Consider the following 15,424-nt stretch of genomic DNA (forward strand, 5'->3'; position numbering starts at 1 on the left):
AGCAAGCATACAAACCGAGTGGCAGGTGCCATCAGGCAGCACATTCTTCATCATCAGGCACTTAAGGTGGTGAAGAGCTGCTCACTATAGGATATTGACAGTTTAAAACTTATCTTTAAAGCTTCTGCTTTAGCACACAGGGCCAAGCTTTGCATTAACTACTGAAGTTTAGTTTTGCGGTTAGCCGCCCTCCATGCTTTCCACAATCACTTTAATGCAGATATCTCAGAAATTCACTTAGCTGCTATACAGTGCTCATGAAGTGCTAAGCCATTGCTTTACATCGGCTGCAGGTGAGGTCAGGGCCAGCAGGCACCACTGCTGCCTCTCACACCGTAAAATGAAAAGCCATGCACCCTACTTCGGGAAGGCAGTATGACTGACAGTTAATACATTAATTCAGACATTAAGCAACAGTTTTAGCACATAGCTACTTATTAGCTTATAGGAAGAGTATTTGGAATGAGACTCCATGAAGATAGTAATATACTATTTTTAACACCTGAAGACACACCAGCTTGGAACTGCCATGTTTAAAACTCCTAACTGTGACAGGGCATTTAAAAAGCTTTTACCTGAACGCAAGCTGACTAGTTTGCCATGTTACTAATAGCACAGATCCATCATGCTGCCATTACAACCACTATGTATTGTTAAATTCAAAATTAGTATCCTGCCAGGCCACTTGGATCCCACAGTAGGTCAGCCTCAATCACTACAGCCACAGAAAGGTTTGTCCCTGACTAGAAACTGAAAGTGTGTTATATTCACAAGACAGATACCATTTACACTATGGATGACTACCAGACTTACGCTCCTACAATTATACAAACCTCAGTTTGTACTCTCAGCAGTTTCTAAATGCAGCTAATTTCTATACATGGAGCCGAAGAGGGAAGACCACCTTTTACTGCAACTCCAAGTCCTGCTAACTGTAGACGGGACACAACGCAGGACTGTTGTGCTCAGAAGCTGATGTTGCTCACGACACAGCTGTATCCTAGACAGAACCCTGGGCAGCATCTGTACAAAAATGGATCTTCATTCCTGGTTCAAGCACTTCTAATTACAAAAGACTGGCAATCATAAAATGAAGTAGGAACTTGAACTTAATTCCCACTTACTTCCCCTGATTCCCTGCTATATCCTTCTTCCACCATTAGATGGAAACACAGCTAGAATTGTTAGGTGGTCCCAAAAGGAAGCCTGGGGCCCGCTGATCACAAGTAACTGCCTACTCCAAGTCTCTTTTATTCAGCAAGTTTTTATACTGCTACTCACTCTGCACTGTTTCGTACTTCGTCCTCACTTTAACATTCCCATCCCCAAAAGTCAAGGCAGGGTCCTTGTGAAGAGGATAACTGATTAAAAAACTGCACAAATACAGGAAGAACCAAACTACCTGGTAAAGATAAAACAACGAGACATTATTAGATGCCAAATAAGAACTGAATGTGGGACACTGTAACCAGGCAGCTCCAAATAATACTGAGAAACATCTGTCAAACCACTAAACAAAAGAACTCATAATAACCAAGTGGACAAGACTTAAGCCTGAAAAGTATCTGGAGGGGGAAAAAAAAGGGAGGGGGGGAGAGAGGGAAGGAAAACAATTTCAGAAACTTCTGTAAACCCAAATCAAATTGGCCATAACTTTTACACATTTTCTTTATTCAAAAAAGTTGATTAGAATGTTAAGGCCTTTATGCCACAAGCACACAGGCACCACCAACTTCTTTGATTTTCTCCTCTGCTCTTCTGCTGAAGAACTTTGCTTTCACAATTACAGGCTGTTTGGGCAGCTTCCCCTTGCCCAGGACTTTGTAGTATCCCTAGAAAGATTAAAAAAAACATTAAGCATTTATAGTCATCCTTCTAGGCTTCAGATCCTTCACATTCAGATCTTCTTTTAGCATGCACCAGTTAAACCCAAATCACAAACATCATGACGTTTTTAGTGACTACATCTCAAATACAAAATTGGCACACATGAAAGAAAAATATTGTGCATGATAGTTGTTCAAAGAAAAGGCAGAAATTTAACATTTTTCAGTAATTCTGTATATTTGAATCAGAAATTCTTTCAGCATTCCATATTGTGGTGACTGTGCAAAGCCTCACAGCCAAGTTGCCTCTCTCCTCCCACTTTTCCAAAGGACAGAGCAGCCAGCTACACTTTTGCTACTCATGACTACTCCCATTGCGTCTGCTCCACAAGCCCGGACACCTGGCACTTCCCAGCAGAGCAGAGGGCTCTGCATCTCGCACACAGCTGAAAGGAGTCAGGGTGCTGCACAGATGCAGAGGCAGCTGTGTTTTATCCCATTTTCCAAGTTTCACAGCAATAGGTGTTCTCTCCCACTCACTTTGCTCCTATCCTTTATATTAAAAGCCTTGACTCCAAAGTCAAAGCTTGTTAAAAGCAGCAGCAAATACAGGTATCTCAATTTGAGGTGCAGAGCATGTTCACCAGGCAAACTAGTGTTCCTGATTCGGTGGCTGACTGAGATATGAGGCATCACAGCCAGTGAATAGTGATCAGATGTTTCTGTTCGAGAACAATAGCACACCAAGACAATTAAATGTGTTAGGATGTGACTCTAGTCTCGATTTTGAAGAAATTGGTTTATAGAAATCAGCAGTATTCTACCACATTTTTATATATACTTTCAGTAACAGTCTAAACAACTCATTTTCCACTGTTGTTCATAATAAAGGCAGTACTTGTCATTCGTCACTCAAGTATGAGAAGAATTTCTTTGGACACAAGCAGAAACTTACTGAGCGCACAACATCGATGACTGGGGCTAGGCCGGCCTGGTTTTTGGCATAATTGAGTCTGGTCTGCTCACTAACGAGTGTCCATAGTTTATCCAAATTGACCGTAGGACAGAACTTTTGATTTTTCTTTAAGTGATAGTGCCTCATGCCTACTTTTCCAAAGTAACCAGGATGGCTGTGGAAGAAAGAAATTCCGCATTAAACTACATTTTAGTTGTTCCTAAACAGCACTACAAATCCACATCAGAACAAGTGTATTTACTTGCTCCAAATGATCATAAAAAGCTCTTTTTATCTTACTTTCACAGTGCTCCTCTTATGATTAAATGTAATACCCATTACTCTCCAGACCAAAGAAAAAAAATATTTTCTTAAGACACAGTTGTTATCCCTAGTAGAACTTACAACCCAATCCTTCTGGTGAGTCAGGTCCAACCTTGCATCTCCTGGACAGCCCTAATTCCCTGTCAGGAGGATGGTGCCACACAGGGAGTCTCAGAGCTCCTGTCACTAACCTGGTGACTGACTGAATCATGAAAGGGCTCAGCCAGTGAATATAGATTAGTTGTTGCTTTCCGAGTACTCTAGCACACCAGGGCAACAGGCAGTGCCCAAATGTGACTCTAGTCTCGGCATTAACTAAACGTAAGGCTAAACATAGTTAAGGAGAGTGGGGTTTGGGTCTACACAACTTTGCACAGGCAACTCCTCAGCACTGAGCAAACTGCAACATGCAAGTCTGGTAAATTTACCAAACGCCGCACTGAGCTCTCAAAGATGCCTGGTTTCAGTGCAAAAGTCTCTAATTTTGGAAGAAATGAAGATAGCAGGTGACTGTACCTATAACATTACACTTTATGGTAGAGAGTGTAAAAAATACTGCAGGGAACTCTGGATGCCTACATATAACAGCTCTAGCAACTTGACTACTTTGAAAGCACATTTCCTTAGTACAAATTTAAAAAGGCATCTTACTATTTGTCAAAGTTAATCCTGTGATGATGCATACCACCGGCATTACCACGGCCGCCAGGATGCTTCCTGTGCTTGCCTAAAAAGAGAAAACTCAGGTTCTTCACCGGGAAAGCGCTACTTGTGCTCGAGGTACACGCAGCGCCGGCCTCGGCCTCGTCCACGGCGGAGGCGCCGGGCGGGCCGGGCGCGCTGGAGATGCCGGGGGGCCGCCCGGGGCTCCCGCGGGGCAGGGGCTGGGTTCGCTACGCACCGATGCGGCCGTGGCCGTGGCTGACGTGTCCGCGCAGCTTCCGCGTCTTCCGCAGGCGGGAAGGCTGGGAGAAGGAGCGACACCGCGTTACCGCCGCGGAACGGCCCGGCCCCGGCCCCAGCTCCGGCACTAGCCCCGGCCCGCGGCGCCCACCGCCCCAAGAAACCGGCCCCGCACCCGCCACCGGCCCCGGCCCCTTCCCCTCCCGCGCCGGCCCCGCTCCCGGGCGGGCCCGGCCGCGCCAGGGCGGCCGCGCCACCCACCCACCATCTTGTCGGCGGCCGCGAGGGCAGAGAAAGAGCGCGGCGCTCGCGAGAGCCGGGCAAGGCACGCGGGAGGGCGGCCCGCCCCGCTCTCGCGAGATTTAGTGGTGCGGAGGGGGCGGAGCCAGCTCTCGCGAGATTCGGGGCGCGGCGGGACGGAGCCAGCTCTCGCGAGATTTGCGGCGCGGGGCGGTGGGCGTCACGGCGGAGAGCCGCCCCGCGGTGCCTTATCGCTCCGCAGTTGCTTCTTAAAATGTGCTTTTTTAATACACATCTTTTCCAGTTCTAATATATGGGTGTCGCGCCCGGACGCGTTTTTCTTCAGGATTTCCCTCTTGGCTAGAGGGCAGCGCGTGTAGAGGGAAGGGGCCCCTGCGCGGGAGCGGGCGCGCTGCGGCCCTTCCCCAGCCCTCCGTAACCGCGGCCCCTCGGAGCTTTCCCTTCCAGAGCACGGGGAAAGCTCTGGAAGCGGCACCCACAGGGGTTGCAGGGCCACCGCCCCTCGCAACATTCCCTTCAGCCCATGCGGATGCCGCTTCCAGAGCTTTCCCTGTGTCTTTGTCAGCATCTCTTGTTCGTGAGATAGCCAGATTTTACCTGTGAAATCAAATGTTACTCGCTGTGGTTTGAGGAACCAAATCAAGTCATTCTATAATTTACAGCACACACTTGTCATTCCAGTTCTAATTAATTGGAGGCACTTGGCATTTTACAGGTATTCTTTAGCATGTGTGCACATGCGTAACAAGCTTTGTATGAGTGTGAGGGAAGAAAAGAAAAAGGAAACTACTTCACCTTTTCAGTGAATAAACCCTCAATATTGTTCTATGAGGCTGATAGCAAACCAGAACCACTGCCAGGTTAGGAATTGCGCAAGCCTCAAAACCATTCTCATTAAGCAAAGAAAACACACTGTAAATGGCAGGGAAAAAAGTGTTCTTTTTTTAAAGGGGGTAGAAGTTTCATTACCTGTCAGACTTGCAAATATTTTCAAACATTTTATGTTTTTTTTCCCTTCAAACTAAGGAAAATCTTGTAGAATAACAACAACGGAGCAGCAAAATCACAGTATGTTATGTTACCAGATTAAAGATAAATATGGGACTTAGGTAATGTTCACTGCTGCACACAACTAACCATGTCGGACCTGCTGAATGGTCTTCACGGAGATGAAAAGCACCACCAAGAGAGGAAGAAACCAGTGTAAAAGACAGGTCATCAGCTCATCAGAAAGTTGGGCAACGGCTCTGCTAAAAGCTCTTGTTCTACTCAGATCATTTAAACAAGTTAGCTCAAAATCAAACTGAAGAGAACGCAATTAGGAATAGTATTTTTGATATTAATAATGACAAACATTAATATCCTGTGTAAAGTAAAAAGGCTAGAAAGAGATGATTTGTTAGCTTTACATTAACAACAGTGACAGAAAATGTCATTTAAGCCTTAGTGAATAACATCAAGTAGGAAGAAAACCCTGCATGTATGAAATACAGCAAACCTATTAAGAGACAGGTTCATAATAATAATTTTGTATTTTAATTACAAATTCATTAAAAATAACAGAAAAAATACTCTGATTTTGAACCTACTCAACAACAGAAATCTGCAAGGGTTTCCAATGAATGTAAACAGACAGACATATTTACACAGTTTATTAGAAACCATACTTACATACATAAGTAAAGGATGCAATGTACCTAGTCATGGCAGCTTGCATGTCAGAGAACAGAGCTTTGCTCACGTTTAGCAGTCCTAATGCAAAATGTGTTACAAGTAGTTTACTGACCAGAGTTCAAACCAAGTAGAAGTTTCGCATGGTGAACCAAGTATATAAAGTTACTTTGTTATTTCTGAAGGAAATTAGGAAAAAAAATTCCAACTCCGCAACACACACGCGGTGCCCCTGCACAGAGCCTCTCCTGTGTCCCCCGCGTTCGTTCGGTACCGCAGTACTCAGGCATCAGTGCAGTTCTCACAAACACCCCTTGAAGTCAGTGGTTCTGCTGAGACAGTCAGCTGCACATAATCAGCTATTCACTTTTGCACCAAGCATAACTCAATTCATACTAAAGAAAAAGCACCTGTTATTCTCAGGAATATACAAATATTTACCACAGTTCTTGCTCATTACAAAATCAGTTACAAAAGCTTACAGCACATTATTTACAAATTCTATCCAAATACATAAAAGAGCCATCGCCTGGCACACTGTCTAACAGCAACTGCAGTCACTTAAAGCTGTCGTCAGCTTCTTTCATTCTCCCTCCTCCAAAATCTGAAAATTTGCAGGTGTCTCAAGCACAGTGTTATAAATAGTCTTTGGGTTGGCGTTTTAGCAGAAAGGAGTTAATTCTTCTTGTGAAGAAACTTCATTTTGTTTCCTAAAGAAAACAATATTAGCATATACTGAAAAAGTGCAAAATTCACTTAGCGAGTGTGTCTAGTTTGTAACGTAACTACTGCGGGGTGAATCTTCTAGTTAATACAAATAGATATATCCAATTAAAAGAATCTTGAATGGCCAAAGTTTTGAGTTTTTTTTTTTCCCAAACAGCAATTAAAGTGCTAACCAGGGTCAGAAGTGAATCTTTGTCAGCTTTAAGTATATTTTCTTTTCCTTTTGATATTTCTTAGCCTATATTGAAACCACTGGCTGATTACGTGACTTCATCTCAGGTAAGATTTTTCTACATTAAGAAAAATAGGTAAATCAATTTCAGAAATACTTTTAAAGACTTTCCTCACCAAGGCCTCGCAGGAACTTGTTTACTCCGCTTTGTTCAGTGTCTGGAAGCTCTTCCAAATACTGTTCGACCCTCTGTTCAAAGAGACCTGTGGAAGAGGATGAAAAACGGAGCTGAAGAAAGCTTTGTCAGGTTGCATCACTCTCCCCCTTTCCTTTATGCGCTCCCAACATTTCACATTCACCATCCCTTGTCTCTGCCTCTAGTACTCAAACACTTGGCAGGGCTGCAAGTCTGCGCTCCGGCTTTGCGGGGTTGCGCTCGGTGAGAGGCAGGACAGGCCTTTACGCAGGCTGTGCCCCCCTGCGCCACCGCGTGTGCCTGGGTGACCCGCACCAGCAGCAGCAGCGGCAGCAGCAGTGGCGGCAGCCACAGCAGCCCCGCTGGCCGCCACAGAGCTGTTCTAGGCCCCGGGAGGCCGCAGCTCGGGTGCTCTCTGGCGGCCCCGCTGCACGCAGGGCTGCAACCCCCTGTGCGCCCTGCGGCCACCAAGCTCCGCGGCGGCTGAGACCTGGGGCGGAGGCGGCCCAGGCCCCGGGTGGCTCCCGTGGCGGCTCCTCGGCGCTGCTCTCCGTGGGGCCATCCCAGCGCCGCCCGCGCGGGGAGGCGCTTGCCCCGTGGGCCTGGCTCTGAGGCAGCTCCACCTGCAGGAGAACAGCGCCTGCAGCCTGAGCCCACCCGAGAAAGCCTTTAAAATACATTGAAATTAACCCAGGGGTTCGGAGAGTTTTGTTTTAGTAAGGCTTTCTCGCTTTCCCTTGGAACAGCATTGTCCAGCAGCCCCTAGGGCTGTTTCACATCATTCCCCATTGTGGCACAGTTCCACCTCTGCAGGACTCTAAGACACTCAGACAGACAGATGATTCTGGCTGAAGCCTGTCTGTTATCATTACTCCTGCTGCCAGGTGGGCAGGTGGGAACCGTGTTTCTGTGGATGTGTTAGCTCTAGAGGGCTGTGATTTGGCTCTGGTGCTGGGGAGCGCTGCTGACTGCGGAATTACACACGCTCCACACCGCAGCCAGAACAATCACCCTTACCTTTTGCCCTGCATTTTCTCAGCTCTCGATCCTGGATGAAGCCAGCAAACATTTGGGATTCCATGAAAACTTCCAAGAAGCGGCGGATACTCTTGGAGGCCACAGATTTACGGAATGCCTCCCTTTGGAAGGCACGCTCTCCCTTCTCATTCTGAGTTAGGAACAGGGAATAATGGCCAATCGTCTCCACAAAGAATCGGATAAAAACTTCGGACACTAATCCATTCAGGGTGTTACATTCTGCAAAATAAGGCAGCAATAAGACAGCAGAATCAGCCGTGACATGAGCTCTCAGCCTCATCATCCACACTGGGCCGGACATGGTCATCTAGCAGCTTAATGATGCTCTGCTTACAACTGAAAGCAGTTGTGTAGCTCCTGGAGGCCTTAGACATCAGTCAGAGAGGGAAAAGTGTAACACCCTTACACCAAGAGTGCCAGTCTACGCAATTGGTGTTTCATAACCGAGAATCAACAAGAACTACCAACTCTCAGGAGATGGCGCAGGAAATTAAAATGTCCGTCAGTGCTTCATCAAAATTGTACCTCGGCTTCTCGAGAAACTTCTGAACTGCTCTGAGAGTTAAAATGTTTGCTCTGGTAGTAATAAACCTTTACCAAGAACCGATCAAAAGAGTATAGACTTTTTTTAAATCACTTTTGAGATGTTAATATAGCTTTGCATACGTATAGCAAAGATCAGTAGAAAATAAATTTCAAAAACTGAGTAGAGGCCTGTTTCATACCTCTTTATCACAGGCATTTGAATTCACCGTAGGCTTTTTGTGTAATTGCTGGAGAGAAATACAGACCCACAGAAGCAACTCAGCTGTTCTAGTCCACAAAGCGCTTTCTAGAGGTCTCTGCTTCTCTCCAAAGTCTGGCACATCCCTAAGCACCTGTAGTTACCTCCACTGATTTAAGGCCAAGTTGACTACCAAGCTGTGTCTCAGCAAAGGCTTGGAGGTGTCCAGGTGAACAGGTTGCTGCGAGTGGCTCACTCTGTTGATGCCGTCAGTCCCACTGCCTGTGTTCTGAGATTATCTTTGATGCAGAAGGTATTTCAGTACTGCAGGCCCATCCTTCTCCTAGATGGAGTCACAATACTATCTACATGCCTATTCATACAAATCCCATTTCCAAATGAACTTACTTACCGTCATCAGAATCACTATCTGAATCCTGATTTATCAGTTCATTCTTCCTCTCCAAAGCCTGCTCCAGAGCTGCTTGCAGCTTTCTAGGTAATAGTGTATCTTCATCATCCATCTGATGGAAAAAAAAAAAATCGTTCAGTCAACTGTACAGAAACTGCAGCAAATCCTTCTGCAAGGTTGAGAATTCTGATGCAGAACACTTTGTGTCTGCTGGTGTCATGAGTACATAAATGAAATAATGAAAATTTATGTGTATCTACCATATATTTCTAAATAAAAGTTCATGTCACTTTTAATAACATTAAAGTTAAGAAAGATAACCGATAGAACAAGATAAATATATACACAAGCTCTTTGCACGACAGCTCTTTATATGAGAAATGTAATCTAGAATAACCCCACAGGAACAGTGGAGTACAAATAGTTGTTTTTAAAACTTGTTCAGGAAAAGTGAGCAAACACAAGAATGCCAGTGGCACAAGCACTCTCTACCAGGCATATCTTCCAAGGAATCCTAAGAAGGGAATTAACTGTTTGCCTAACCTGCAGGTAGGACACTTGAAGTTTTCTAGGACCATGTAACTTTCAGGAAACGGTGATCATTTTTCCCTCCCTGTTCACAGGGCTCCTCCTTTTCCTACTACACTAAGCTATTCTCCACCTTTCCTCTTTTACTCTGGCGACTTTCCTTTTTTTTAATGTTTATTCTTTTCACCTCCAGCAATGCTGGTTTTCTTGCTAGCATGATGTTTTCTTTGGATATGTTCTTTGCACTGCAAATATTTTTTTTCATCTATTCTGACAGTAACAGCCTCAATTCCTGTGACACATCTGAAGAGCAGTACTTATTTACAGATGAAACAGAAAACTTGAGTACATTTTTCCTGTTCTTTTATCCACTGCACGGTTCCTGCCAAATGCCTCTGATCAAAGAACCTTAGGAATACTATAGGACTAAACAGCTGGCTAAACTGGGTGGCAACATTTCAGGCCGTACTCTACCTGTCTGATGAATCGATCGGATCCTAGGTTAACCATCAAAGCCTGAAGAAAAGAGAACAGCAGTGACGTTAATAAAATTCCTACTGTAAAAATAAATTTTAAAAAAAGGTTGTGTGCTTTTTAAAACAGGAAGATGAAGTTTCCCTCTTTATAGGTATAAAATTCAGGTACAACAGACTTCATATAAAGGCTAATACACACAAAAAGCTCAAAAGTTTAGGCAGGATTTTTTTTTTTGAACCTAAGAAGTTGCCACTGATCATTTTTGTTAGTGTCCAGAAAATCAAAAGCAGACACAATATTTACACTATCCTTACTTATTAACAAGGTTAACATTCACTTCTCGTGGTCAAGGTGCCAGATGTACGAATGGAGTTAGAACAGAGCGAAAGCGAAACCCTTTAACATCTCTCCACTCTGTTGCAATGTGTGAACATGAGAATCAGGCAGAGAAGCAGAGAGGCAAATTAAAAATTAAACACGAGGACTTATGTGAGACCCTCTGCAGAGTGCGACCAGCTTTACTGGCGCCAGCTCCTACCTCCTCTACGGGCAGCTCCTTCAGCTTGGGCAGGGAGCTGGAGAGCAGTCCCACGAGGAAGGGCGTCGGGCAGCACACGATGTCTATCATGGAGGCAGGCAGGACGGGGATGAAGGTGTGCTGCCAGGAGAAGGGGTACAGCAGGGCCACCACGGCGTGCGAACAGCTGGAGAGGGTGCTGAAGAGAGAGGAACCACGTCAGCAACACGGCTGGTTCTTAACCCAAACATCTGCTACCAGCTGATAAACAGAGTGTATTGAAACAGGCTGCCCGGTCCCCCAGAACACCTTTTGAAGTGCCAATTCTGGCTTAGGACAGGCTGGGTCCTGTTCCAGCTGCACCCCATCTATTCAGTGCTGCGTGGTGACTCCTCCTCTCTTCTTTAGGTGACTTGAAACTGAAGCTAAAAGAATTTAGGTTTTTTTTTTTTTGTTTTTTTTTTTTTTTTTTTTTTTTTAGCCTTTTTAGCTAAAGCTTTTAGCTTTTAGCTTTAGTCATTTGCTTCATTACAGCACACAGAAAATACTTCGATCTAAAAAACAAAAGATGGATGTTCTCAACAGCCCTAAAACGCAGCAACTTTTAATGATGATTACGACAAAAAAAGTAGCTTCAGTTCTTAGCTGCTTTGACCGTGTCAATAGCAACAACGCATAATCTGATGTTCTTATGTCAGGCACTAATGCACAAATAAGAGAAAATTAAAAAAAAATAGAAACAAAGTATCTTAAACAAATATTCTACCACTGTTTTTTTCAACACTTGTGAAAAAGGAACTCTAGCAAAAGCAACACGCTTTGCAAAGTATGCATATTTTTGTGAAAACAGCATGTTATTACTGTGATACATTTTGATGAAGTGTGTTGACTAGTGCCAGGTATAATGGTATCAACCCTGTTCAGCAAAGAGCTCCGAAATAAACCCGTCAGTATCCCCTAAATAGCAGTTTTCACACCATTTGTGGAAAATGTCTCAATTTCATTGTCCTTCTATCCACCCAACTCAGGCAGTTTCCAAAAGTTGCAAATAAAGGAACATCCTTATCAAGCTCGTTTTGCAGCAAAGGAAGAAAGACAGGCTCTTCTTTGCAAAGCTTTAAATCTGGCCTGAGTTACCACGTCTGCTTTTTGCAAGCTGAGGATGATGGAATTTGGGAATTTTAGCCAGCCTAGCATGACGGAACTGATTTTCTCACAGTGCAAACTTCTGCTGTGCGTATTGTAGCCTCACAGAACGACAAATAACTAGAAACTTCAGGGCTACTACTGCTTAAGAATAGGGGTTGGGAGGGAAGTGCCAATCAATCTCTCTTATTGCAAGACTTCCCAGGAACTTTAGATGGCATCAGACCTCCACCACAGTAACTCACACAGCTTTCAGATGTGTGTTATTCTGGTGACAGCAGAAATGCTTCACCTGATTCTTTGCTTTACTCAGTACCCTGCAGCATTTACTGAGTGGTCAAGGCAAGAATTGGACAGAAAAGAGAGGAAAGGGTGGGGTAAAAGTTAATGTTTATCTTTTACCGTAAATAATCTGTAGGGATTTTACTTGATACTTACTTAAGATCTCTCAGTCACAGCACGTTTGGATTACACACAGGCTTCTTATAAAATGCTGTGGTTTTATATTTTTTCTGCAGCATGTGGTGGGGCTGCTATTTTGGCTTATATTTGGGTCCCTACAGTGGATGCATAACATTGCGCTGCAGAGGGACCGGGGGGCAGCACGAGGGAGCCCCGCTGCATGGTTCTCAAGCGCGCTGTCGTCACTCCGCAGGATGCACCACTGCTACAAGTTCAGTCATCACTGAGAAGTGCCTAAAAAAAGAACTGCGCCATGCTAAAAGCAGGAAGACAAACATTCTTCTAATACTTAGTTAGCATGTTTTCCCATTTCTCTATAGAATGCCCTTTTGTAATGCGGCCGTTCAGCCGCGGTGCCGTGACGTAAAGCAGCGCCTACATCCTCTGGCGCTCGCTCTTCCCACGCCGGGACCGGCTCAGGCTCCGGCCCAGCGCGGCTTCACCCCGGAGGGCAGCGGAGGGTCGTCCTGCGGCAGCCCGCGCAGCCGCCCGCGCTAGGGCTCTGCGCGCAAGGTTTGCAACAGTGGCCCTGGAAATCCTCTCCCCGAGGGCAGTCCCAGCTGCCCCCTGCCAAACACTCCCCCTTGAATCAGCAGAGATGTCCCCTCGCTGTGCTCTGCCACTTGCACCAGGGAGCCCCGGCCTCCCCAGCAGCCTCAGAGCCACACGACGCATCTCCTCAATGAGTCTGTACTCACCTTTGCAGTAGGAACAGTCAAGTGCTGGTGATGGTTGTATGGGAAGAGCAAGCTTAAATCTCTAAAATTTTGCTCTAAAAGCACATTATTTTTGTGAGAAATGTGTTTGTCAAGTTAAAATAGAAAGCCTGGGAAACTAAGTCTGCTCCACTTTTTCCTTTCAAGATTTGCAACCCACACACTGTCCTGCTGTCCTTGCTTATGAGAAATGCAAAGGAAGAGCAGACTGTTTATTTTCTTTAAGGTGGGTGACGCACAAAAATAAACTCACAGAATACTCCCCAAAATTAGATTTAAAAAATATTTTCACTTGTAATAGTCCGGGCAGTTTTGATAATACAGGGAGAAGGTTTTGAGAGAAGAGTTTTTTCCTTTGGCTTACGCGTTTTCACAGGAATGCTACATAATGCTCTAGTTGTCATTTCCCTAGGAAACACTTCTTATATTATCTATTTACAGGTGATTTTATATGTGGGCATGAGAAATGAAGTCGCAGCACGAGTCACGTCCGGACAAGGAGGCTGTTTCCGAGCGGACGGGGTGCCTGAACCACGTGCAAGGAGAGGCCGTTCGGTGCCGGTGCGCAGCCGCCCCGCGCTGCAGGGAGCCAGCACGACTCCCAGCCAGAGGGACGTGGCCACGGCCCAGCCGGACTACCCTGCGGCACGCGCCCCAGAATCCATCCCTGTACTTGTCCCCACTTGCACTCAGCTAGAGGGAAACTAGTGAACAACTTCTAGAAAAACATCCACTTTAAAACTGATTTCAAAGGGCAGAGAGAGACTCTGCACTTCTGCTTTTTTTCCCCTATGGTTATCATCCTATTAAAAGCTAAACGTGGGCTTACTTTTAATTGGAATTTGCCCAGGTTTTGGCTCTTGCCCCCTCTTTTAGTTTCCAGATGAAAAATACTTCTTTCCTACTCAACGCTGATTTCTCTTCCTCCTGGGAATATTTTTCCAAATCATTTTCTCATGCCAACACATGCAGACTTCTCTGTGCCATGTACTCAGCTGTAGAGACCCAACGCTCAGGGATGTAGTAAAGAACTACAACACAGGATAGCTGTGGTGACGGCTTGTGAAAATGGCCTAGGCCTGTGTCAAAAGTAAGTTCATGCAACTTAACTGTGTCCCTTATCCAGGTTAATAAAGCTAAGTAAGGGCAGCAGTTTTATTCTGGTGGGTAAGGCCAAATCATAGCATCAGTGGTGAGATATAAATGAAAATATGTCAGTGTTGATGCTCCACCTGCTCTGCCATTATCAGAGGTGACATCCTAAAGGAAGCACTTGAAGACCCCCTCGGCTATTTGAAAAGCCAGGTGACAAGGAGGCTGTATGTAAAATTGCATGTCCTTTGATCACTCTAGGCCACTGAAAAGAAAGAAAAAAAAATCTGGAACTCTTTTTTTTTTTTTTTTTTTTTTTTTTTAAGAAGAAGAAATGACAAGTTTTGCAGGAGTTCAGCATGAAGACCTACCCCAGAACAACTCAGAGCAAAATGAAGCAATTCGCAGTGGCTGCAGGGAAGGGAAGCACAGTGCCGGTGGCGGCCGTGAGGGGAGGCCCCGCGTCGCAGAGGCACCAACACGGACGCTGCAGAGCGGCAGCCGCTGCGCTCGGGACGCGGCGGCAGGCGTGGGCACGGCCGGGAGCGCGTGGGAAACTTTCCATGCAGGAAGGGCGCGAGGCAGCCAACAGCTCTGTGCTCGCAGCGTGGTGCCGAAGCGAGGCCGAGAGGAAGGTGTGCGGGGAGGCAGGCAGGCTGCCATGGGCACCAGCTAGGCTGAGTGGAGCTTAAAAGGACACCTCTGTACACACGCACGTAAGACCTGCAGCTACTCATGGGTCTGGGAAACCTGCCTGGTTGTAGCATAGCTTCTGGCACTGTTTTCACAGGAGCAGGACTCAAATTTAAACTTCTTTTTTCCCTTTTCAGCAAAGTGCTTTTTGGCTTTTCTGGAAGCCCTTCTAGGCATAAACTAAAGAGCATCCTTCAAGCCCTTACAAGATGGTTTGAAAGCAGCTAACATAATGCTTCAATATAGTAAATAATTTTAACTTATTTTAATATTATTAGATTTATTTAATAACTTTTAATGATTTAATTCTAAGTTTAATTTAATAATCAAATAATTTGATTCTTACTCCCAGACTCATTCTCCTGTGGCAGAAATGCTCTGAAAAGAGCCCATGGCTGCTATGGGTACCCAGGCAGAAGCTCTGTCATGCTGCAGCCACGACACCTTTTCCCCCTCAGCACTGTGGCAGCTGTAGCAGTATTTGTTGTAGTGTTGGTAGTAATTAAGTAAGAAATGTTCAAGACTGGCTACTGAGCTTGAATTAGCCCAGATGGACTTGGATCACCATGACTCCCACATAAGCGA

At 45.4% G+C, this 15,424-nt stretch overlaps 2 protein-coding genes and 2 non-coding genes across 5 annotated transcripts in view; all 4 read right to left on the bottom strand.

Annotated features, from left to right (window-relative positions):
• Nucleotides 1-1,650: 1,650 nt before the first annotated feature.
• Nucleotides 1,651-4,354, bottom strand: RPL27A (ribosomal protein L27a). The gene is made up of 5 exons (XM_088525733.1): nucleotides 4,274-4,354; nucleotides 4,007-4,070; nucleotides 3,757-3,832; nucleotides 2,782-2,956; nucleotides 1,651-1,832 (listed from the first exon to the last, which is right to left on the bottom strand). The coding sequence occupies exons 1-5, from the start codon at nucleotides 4,274-4,276 to the stop codon at nucleotides 1,704-1,706; spliced, it is 447 nt and encodes a 148-aa protein (XP_088381859.1). The 5' UTR covers nucleotides 4,277-4,354; the 3' UTR covers nucleotides 1,651-1,703.
• Nucleotides 2,480-2,611, bottom strand: LOC148594509 (small nucleolar RNA SNORA3/SNORA45 family). Its single transcript, XR_015913454.1, has one exon. It is a non-coding gene; the product is annotated as a small nucleolar RNA SNORA3/SNORA45 family (small nucleolar RNA).
• On the bottom strand, nucleotides 3,284-3,415 carry LOC148594510 (small nucleolar RNA SNORA3/SNORA45 family). Its single transcript, XR_015913450.1, has one exon. It is a non-coding gene; the product is annotated as a small nucleolar RNA SNORA3/SNORA45 family (small nucleolar RNA).
• A 1,552-nt stretch (nucleotides 4,355-5,906) lies between the features above and the next one.
• Nucleotides 5,907-15,424, bottom strand: part of DENND2B (DENN domain containing 2B) — a 104,028-nt gene continuing 94,510 nt past the window's right edge. For both annotated transcript variants that reach the window (XM_010225815.2, XM_088525742.1), the window contains 6 exons: nucleotides 10,752-10,929; nucleotides 10,211-10,252; nucleotides 9,209-9,320; nucleotides 8,052-8,291; nucleotides 7,015-7,101; nucleotides 5,907-6,650 (listed from right to left, as the gene is read on the bottom strand). In XM_010225815.2, coding sequence (XP_010224117.2) covers nucleotides 6,616-6,650; nucleotides 7,015-7,101; nucleotides 8,052-8,291; nucleotides 9,209-9,320; nucleotides 10,211-10,252; nucleotides 10,752-10,929 — 694 coding nt within the window. In that variant the 3' untranslated portion in view covers nucleotides 5,907-6,615. The remainder of the gene's footprint in view (nucleotides 6,651-7,014; nucleotides 7,102-8,051; nucleotides 8,292-9,208; nucleotides 9,321-10,210; nucleotides 10,253-10,751; nucleotides 10,930-15,424) is intronic.

The sequence above is a fragment of the Tinamus guttatus genome, unplaced genomic scaffold, assembly GCF_059628265.1.
Source record: "Tinamus guttatus ecotype Peru unplaced genomic scaffold, ASM5962826v1 Tinamus_guttatus_pri_ptg000240l, whole genome shotgun sequence".
Taxonomy (NCBI): Eukaryota; Metazoa; Chordata; class Aves; order Tinamiformes; family Tinamidae; genus Tinamus; species Tinamus guttatus.

Coding starts and splice junctions, on each gene's coding strand:
- RPL27A (XM_088525733.1), bottom strand. Junction 3,833..4,006: donor CCACGGCCACGGCCGCATCG/GTGCGTAGCGAA, acceptor TTCTCTTTTTAG/GCAAGCACAGGAAGCATCCT. Junction 1,833..2,781: donor TCATCGATGTTGTGCGCTCA/GTAAGTTTCTGC, acceptor TAATCTTTCTAG/GGATACTACAAAGTCCTGGG.